Source organism: Gymnoscopelus microlampas (assembly GCF_963454915.1).
Source record: "Gymnoscopelus microlampas genome assembly, chromosome: 16".
In the NCBI taxonomy this organism is placed as follows: Eukaryota; Metazoa; Chordata; class Actinopteri; order Myctophiformes; family Myctophidae; genus Gymnoscopelus; species Gymnoscopelus microlampas.
Genome location: NC_139953.1, coordinates 12,468,578 through 12,477,149, shown reverse-complemented (window position 1 = coordinate 12,477,149; position 8,572 = coordinate 12,468,578). Strand labels below are relative to the sequence as shown.

At 42.3% G+C, this 8,572-nt stretch overlaps 1 protein-coding gene across 1 annotated transcript; it reads left to right on the top strand.

Annotated features, from left to right (window-relative positions):
* Positions 1-340: 340 nt before the first annotated feature.
* cipcb (CLOCK-interacting pacemaker b) lies at positions 341-4,217 on the top strand (the record flags this gene model as incomplete). The annotated part of the gene is made up of 3 exons (XM_084082062.1): positions 341-458; positions 897-1,063; positions 3,303-4,217. Exons 1-3 carry the CDS (start codon positions 347-349, stop codon positions 4,215-4,217), a joined length of 1,194 nt encoding a protein of 397 aa, XP_083938188.1. The 5' UTR covers positions 341-346.
* Positions 4,218-8,572: the final 4,355 nt, after the last annotated feature.

The following is an 8,572-nucleotide window of genomic DNA, read 5'->3' as shown; positions in this document are numbered from 1 at the left end:
AACTAATATGTATTTGGCCAAAGACCCCCATCTGAAAAGAATTGTGTGCCAGGGACCCCCATTCAAGATTTGTATAAAATATTTAAAAATGTTCCCAAACCAAAAACAAATGTTCAAGATGTTTTGAAATTAGCCATTTTGAGAACCAACTGGTGTGATAATACTCACCTAGTGTGTGAAAATACTCCACCGCAAAACCCATTGTGACCAACGACCTGAAAAAAAAAGAAGCTACTCAGCTTCGTCTCTTCCAGGTTCAACGTTTTATAGGTCAGGAGATGCTGATGTAGATGTGGTGAGCTCCAGAAACAAGGACACACACATCAGCGCTGCAGGGAACAAGAGGATGATGAGCACCAAGAGGAAGGCAGAGGGTCACATCAGACCAGCAGGCAAACTGCGTACCATGAAGTCTGGGCGTTCGAGAGTGGATTCGGAGAGGGACTCCGGTTTCTCAGGTTGGTTCATCCTTCGCTTTAATCACTTAAACCCCAGCACCGGTATTGTGGGGAAAGCTTTTGCTGAATATAGCAGATCGACAAGCTCACAACGCGACGCGTCACGTTGTGAGCTTGTCGATCGGCTATGTTCAGCAAAACAATAACAGAAAAGATACTAGTATTGAGCCCTGAGGGACTCCGGTTACCCATATGGGGTTTAAGTATATTTAGATGCCATCATTGTTGTGCTTTTACTCAAGTTATGTTTTGAATAGATTTGACTTGTAACAGAGTATTGTTTCTACATTGTGGTGTCGCTAGTTTTACCTAAAGTAAAACATTCTGAGTACTTCTTCCACCACTCGCTGTCCTCCCCGCAGTCTCCTGTGCCTTCACTGTGCAGTGTGTCACATGGTTGCAACCCACTTTCTTACCTTCCCCCTCTTTGACCTGTAGATGTGGGCTCAGTGAGCGCTATGGACACCGCAGACTCACCGGAGGACTCTCCCCGGGCTGTTCTGGGCTCCAGCTCTGGACCACAGCCCTCCCAGTTGGCAGTGGTGGGGGGCTCCTACTCCAACCTTTCTTCTGTGATCATCATGAACAATGTCTTACTCAAGCAGGTATTCTGCTCACACACACAAGAGAACAAACAAAAAGGGGTCACTTAAGCCCTATATACATTTTCGTACAACAAATGAAGTCAGGTGAAAATTGCCAGTCAACAAGCACACAATGTGTCGCACTGTGAGCTTGTAGATCTGCTATTTTGGAATAAATAAATAAAAAGTCTGCCTATAATGACATGCCTAAAATAGGGACTGCAGGTTGAAAATGGTTAATAATAGATTTATGTTCTACCACTAACGTAGACTAAAAATTAAAGGGATAGTTCACTTTCAAACATGTTTGGGGTAATTTTAACGTCTATTCAGGCTCTTGTGAACACCCCAGACAGTTTTTAAGTTGCTTGATCCAGTATTCAGATATTTTATATTAATTTCATCAGACACGCCCCCTTCCCATATAAACCCATTGTAACTTCCAACTCTATTTTAACCATGATGAATTCATCGAAAACACCCGTCCTTGGTTCTGGTGACTGATACTGTGCTTCTAATGTGTGAGGAGACCATGTTTCTTCAATTACTTTTTAACTGTATTTTATTTTTAAATTATTATTATTATTTTTTCAATTTCAAGACATTATACAAATTTTAATCATGGTTAAAATGGAGTTTGAAGTTACAATGGGTTTGTATAGGTAGGGGGCGTTTCTGATCAAATTAAAAACTGTCTGGTGTGCTCACAAAAGCCTGAGTAGATGTTAAAATGACCCTTAACAGGTTTGAAAGCGCAACATGTCCTTAGTCCAGTGTGGACTGTGGAGTACATACGAGTAATCTGCTTTGGCTCACATGATTCAGTGACAACCCAGCACAAAACAGTTACCATTCAATGCAGTGCTGCTCACAAGCTAGTAGGCAACTCAGACATACAGCACAGTGCATGATGTGTTTTGGTGCTAGAGGACATTGCAGAACAAACGTTCAGCGAGTAAACCACATCAGAAACAAGACTAACATTGCCTCATCGTTTCTGACATTAACTCAATGCTTTCAACTCACCTGCTTTAAAAACACTGGTCTATTACACAAATCCCAAGTCAACAGGGGGGAGCGTTATCACTTGATATGATGAACTGAAACAGCTTTCCTGTTTATATACATTCAGCGTTTGAAACACAGCAGCTTGTTGTTATAGTTCCCCTTTGTTACAGCCACAACAAAAGAAACTCGACTTTGACATGCTCATAATCAAGGCCATGGACACCGCGCTGCATAAACATCCTGATCTTTACCAGAGAGTGTGCACTGTAGCAAGTGTCCACACATTTCCCGGCCATTTGAACCAACCACGCTATAGTCCTTCAGAACTAGAGCTTCCTCCCCTAAACTATCAGAACCGTGTCTAAACTAACAAACAAGCCACAAAAACACAACAATGAGCACAAGAAACAAAACGTTAATACGGCAGGAAGGTTGCTTCGCCTGAAAGAGAGAGCTCCTTCTTCAGGCTCCCTTAACTACTTTAAACCTGGCGTCCGTTGTTTTGGGCATGTCATTATACGCGAAAGATTATTACTATTATTTTCCAGAATGGCAGATCTACAGGCTCACAGCTGAGCTTAGCTTGTAGATCGGCTATCTTTGGCTATTGTTGTGCGACAAAGTATAGGGCTTAAGTGGTTAAATCTGGGGCAGGGACACCCACTAATCACATGATCAAGACTAAGAGCCTCTGGACAGTCAGTCTGTTCAGAGAGGAGAAAAGAGGGGGAATAACACATAACACGCTTGTTTATCCAATAAGGACTGCATAACAATGCAGTTTTGAGCATGTAGCTGTGTCTCCTAATAATTTTACAGTAGGTAGATATTTCTGACCGATACTGGCATATAATAATAATACTGATATTAGGGAGTTAAAATTGTCTATTGATATATCAGATATATAAACACAATAGTTTTGCAATGACCCCTCAAAAATGTGGTCATCAAACATTGTAATAAAATTAGGGTTTAAATGTTATTGTCCAACATGAAATCAGTTCAGTCAAAAATCTTCATACACGGCGATACCAATATATCTGCGATAGGCCAGTATTGGCCAACACAATCAGTCTAGCTCTAATAATATATAGCTCCATGTATTTGCCAGTTGTTCCTTTTGATATACATAGCTCAAGTGTGCTTTCTTTCCATTATAAGGGATGAGGAAGAGATTAAGCTAGTCTGAAGAGGTTTGCCTGCTGAATGACCTGTCTCTAATGTCTGTACTGTCACTGTGCTGTTCTTCCAGCCTGAAGAGAACCCGCCCGCTCTGAAGCCCTGGGCGTTCAGTCCCGCTGTGGAGGTGGTCCAGCCAGTGGTCCAGCAGCCTCAGGTGGTGTTTCTGCAACCGGTGGTCTCTCGCTCTAAGGAGGCCTCCTCGAAACACAGACGCCCCAAGAAGTATCTCCCCATCCTCAAGGCGTACCCCAAAATCGCACCCCATCCCGGACACGGCCACGGCGCCTCGGGAAGAAGTACCACTTCCTCTTCTTCCTCGTCCGGTTATTCCTCGTCTTCCTCAGGCTCCGTAAAAAGTGACTTTTCCAGCCACCGGGAGCGCTCTCATCACAGGAACAAGCACCAGAAGAGAAGCCTGTCCGTTTACTCTAGCAGAAGTTCCTCCACAGCCAGTCTAACCCCTGCCTCCAGCCCTGTACCTCCTTTGCTTCTTCGGCGCCTCGCTGTGCCCCTGACAGACAGCAGCTGCTCCAGCAGCCCTGCCAGTGAAAGGCCCTCGCCTGCCGTCAGCCGATCGGGATTCTCTCCGAGCCAGTGTCTCACTCCCTCGAACTGCCTCGAAGACTCTGAGGCCCCGCCACTCCTCGACCTGGCTCCCCGTGTCGACGCCGGCGAGCAACACGATGCCGACCTCGATGCCGAGCCCGACGCCAAGCGGAAGCGTTTCTGTAACACTTACAACATCCTGAACAAGTCCGGGCTGCTGGACATCACGCTCAGAACCAAGGAGCTGGTCCGGCAGAACCGCCGCGCCCAGACAGACTTGGACCGGCTCAAGGAGCAAACCGAGCTCTTCCTCAAGGCCCTTCAGACTGGGGACAGCAGCATCTTTGTCCGGCTGCAGAGCAGCCTCCAGGAAGAGGACCGCGAGAGGGAGAGAGAGAAAGAGAAAGAGATGGTTGTCCAAACCAACTCCACGGGTTAGACCACTGACTAGACCTAGACTAAAGGTCAGATGGTAATCCTTTAGACTCAGACTGGGGGAAAACAAGGGTGGGGGGTTGTTGGAGCTCACAAAAGACATGCTGAGCCGGCAGTAATATGACCCACAAATCCACCCGTCCTCCACCCCCCACCCATAGCATAATGTGACCTACATTCTGGCTGCAGTCTGCTTTCAGTCGCTGGTCAGTCATTGGTCTGGTGGTCCATGCCTGCATCACTTCCACTGACTTCCTCTTAACCACTTTCAACCTGGTGTCCCGATTTTGGGCATGTCATCAAAGTTGAAAATCTTTTAAATTAAATCAAAAAAGCAAAAGCAGCACTTCTGCAAGCTCCTCGTAGCGAAGCGAAACAACACTTTGTGAACTCGTAGATCAGCTATTTTCACCATGCGTCATAAGGTTAACTATAGTTACTGACTTAATATCTATAGTGCGGATAAGACCCAAGAGGCACTGCAGACTTAAAAATAAAACGCCACTGGGGGATGAATACATTCTGTAGATGAAAATCTATGAGGATGGATATTATTTTTCCCTTGCAAGTGCACAGCACAATGTGTCTGGATCTAAAATTGAAGTGAAATATGATACTTCTAATCAGCTCTAGCCCCATTGATGCTGAGGTGCACTTCAACTCAACAGCAGCTGTGTAGATTCTTGAAGAGCAGCTTTTCAAAAGAAAAGAAAAGAAAAGAAAGTAGAACTCCAAAATATGCTTGTCATTGAAATGACACTGTGGCTTTATCGGCGAGAGCATAATATCGGGCTCACGACAGTATTTTCATGTCGCACTGAATGTGTCTGGTTTCTCAGACCCAGAGCTATTGAGAGAGTTACGACAATCCCATAGACATCCCTTGTATAAATCATATAATATTCAGTTCAATTAATGTAATATTCATATGATATTCAATCAATTATTGCCAAAACCAACTTACAGTTGATTTCGGTGTGCTCAGAGATAAAAAGAACAAGAAGAAAGCGGAAGTAATGCTTGCCATCGAGAGACCAAACACTAGTTCCAAACACTACTGTGTACTTCCAATCATTGAATCCTCAATAATGGGTGTCGATGAAGCACATGCGATACATGAACCATGTGATCGCGTTGCGGCGATATCAAGAATGCCTCAACTCTCTCTTTCAGCGGGTATGCTCTGACCAATCTACATCTCGTAAACAGGAGAATGCTGTGCCTCGAGTCTTATTTGATTTTGTGCTGTATTCTGAAACAGTTCTGCGATAGGCCACCACATTCTCTCTAAACGTTCCCATCATGTTGATGGAATGCCGGTTATACTTGGAGTGTAGCAAAGGGTTGATTCAAGCATTCCCCTGTCAGGTACCATCGAGGTGTGAACTGCACTTCTTACATGCTTATATCACAAAATATTTATTTATGACTTTGTGGGGTTGTTTGTGTCTTTTTTAGGGCAGGGGATTTAATTAATTGTGTCCATTTTGCATCACTTGTTACAAAGTGTACAGTTGTGTCTGTTCAGAGTTTGTATTTGGAATGACGAATTGCGTGGATGTGATGGTGTTCTCCGGGAGAAACTTTAAACCGAATCGATGTGGGCAAAAACAGCCCTCAAGACAATTCCACTAGGGAAATGCAGCAGTGCTGCATCAAGAAGACTTTGATTCAAGTGTGTTTTTATATATAACAAACAGAAAGTGAACACTGAGGTTCAACATTGTAAATACTTGCAGATTTTGGGCCATGGCATTTCTCCATTGTAATTTTGTGTTTCTTTTCTCTTTTTTTTTTACTGTGTGTACAGTGTAGAATTACGCCTTAATATCAAACATGATATTAGTTTAAAGGGTTTTGCATTTGCACTGAGTAGCTCCCCAGCAATTTTATACTGAGAGGTACTTTGAGGCAGCTATTGGGGCGCATATGGAACACAGTCTGCAAAGGTCTGTTTTTTAGGATTACACTTTGTTTGAAGTGTCTTGTAAGGCATTATAAGCACAATATAAGCTGATAAGCGCTATTCGTACAGTACATAGCAAAATCCTGTTAATCAAATTAACCTCATTACCTCATATGAAATCTACATTACCTCATATGGAACCTACACGCATTATTTTAATTTATTATGCCAATGTGTTATAAATAAAATAACGCATACATTTTTCATGTCTGTGTTGCGATTTAAAAACATTGCTCTACAGTTTGACCTCATGTGTTAGAAGATTGTATGAAGTTTAAACCAGGTGTATTATGGTGATTACAATGCACTCACCTGGCTTACGATCGTGTATGTATGATGCCTTATGATTGAGACCTCAAGTAATGTTTCATTATTTCCTTTTAAAGGTATTGATTTATATTATTCTGGTCTTGTTGTCGTGTGCTTTTGAGTGTATAAATAAATCCTTGTTTACTTGTCAAAGCGAAGGTTTGAAATGCCATGGGATACTTGTTTTATTTATGTGTTGTTGACTGTAAGAAACTGGGAAGATGCGTGAGATTAAAGAAAAGAAAAACAAAACTATTTCAATGGCCATGATATTTGCTTTGTTCTTCATTGTAATAAAGTAGACGTTTATGTTTTATGGTGGTTGAGCAAGAACAAACTTTGAGTTCAAATTTTCACTTGGTATCCCACAGCACACATATTCTGGTATTTCATTTGGAATCAAGGCTTACTTGTCAAAAAAAAATATATATATTGATGGTTTAAAAAATGTATGCACGTCACCGCTGAAATCAAATTTTGTCTTGCACCGCCTAACAGTGATTTACCAGCAGAGCAAGTGTTGACAAGTGATATATATCTGAAAAGCCAATAGTGGCTGATAACATCAGTCGGGATCTACTTTAGAGTCAAAAGCTTATCGCGTCTGCTGGCACAGCGTTGCACCACAACAACAACACATTTGTTTATTAGATACAGCATCTGACATCGATTCACTGTAGCCCAAACAGAAGCTCTGTTTACATAGATCCTCATAAGCCACAGCTGTGCTATCCTAGATAAGATCAGTGGTTCCTTGGGGGTGATCCAGCAGGTCCCCAGCAAAAAAAAAAAAATATATACTTTGGCTATTTAAAAAAACCTCTTGAAACTTTTTCATTATCAACAAAATAAATCTTCTCTTATGGGGTTCCCTGGCACACAGTCTTTTCAGATGGGGGTCCATGGCCAAATGTGTATCAAGTTGGGGGTCCTGGACATGAAAATCTTTGAAAACCACTGCTCTAGATCCCATCTATGCTCATTCAAGTTAGTTCTAGCCTACTATTTATTGATATTTTTTGTTATTTTAATGGTCTTTTAAGATGAGCACAGTAATTTTATGAACATCAGCTCCATCCATGGCAATCATAAGTCATACCCTCTAGAGCATTGGTTCTCATAGTGGGGTCCAGGGACCCCCGGGGGTCCTTGGGCGGATTCCAGGGGGTCCACAGCAAAAGTAGTTAATGTAGCATCACAATCATTTTAGCCACTTTATCCATTTATACGTTGGCAAATCAAATATTGCAGATCCACAGGCTCATCAAACATACAGTATTTAAAACATATTTAAACAGTTTGAACATTTTTTTTTTATTAAAAAGAAATGTGTACATAAATCTTCTCTTCTGGGGTCCCTGGCACAAACCCTTTTCAGATGGGGGTCCGCTGCTAAATAAATATCAATTTGGGGGTCCTTGACATGAAAAAGTTTGAGAACCACTGCTCTAGGGGTGGGGTGGTGTGACCGCTTCACCTTGGCTGAGTATGCAAGGTGTAGTGCAGTGTGGTTCTCAGCTTAGGGCCCTTTGAAAGGGTTGCAGGGAGTCCCCAGCTAAATTATTGATAGTTAGGAACCAAATGGATCCTTACATGTCTGTAAATCAGAGAGTATATACATGGAACCATATTATTTGGTTCCATTTGTACACTTTCAGAGTTAAATTAACACTGAGGTTTTTACAATGTAGATGGCGGTCCCAGAGATTAATAATACAATAAAATAAATCCTATCCAATGGGGGTCTGTGGCATAATGAATATCAAATTGGGGGCCTTTGAAATTGAAGAGGTTGAGAAGCTCTGGTGTAGTGCTAGTTATTGTATCGATTTCTGCAAAGCAACTAAATCTGTCAAATAATTGTAGTGGAGTAAAAAGTACAATAAATGGGGTTGTATTACCACACAGGCCTACCAGGCCCAGACCCAGTGGCCCAAGACCTCAGGAGGCCCCTAAACCAGACTTTTGTGTGACTTGTCGTCGCTGTTATTAACTTTGCATTTCTAGTCAAAGGGTGTAGTCATTCATGTCAATAACAGAGCCCAAAAGGTTCTGTTGAAAAACTGAAGGAATAGCCTAGTAAG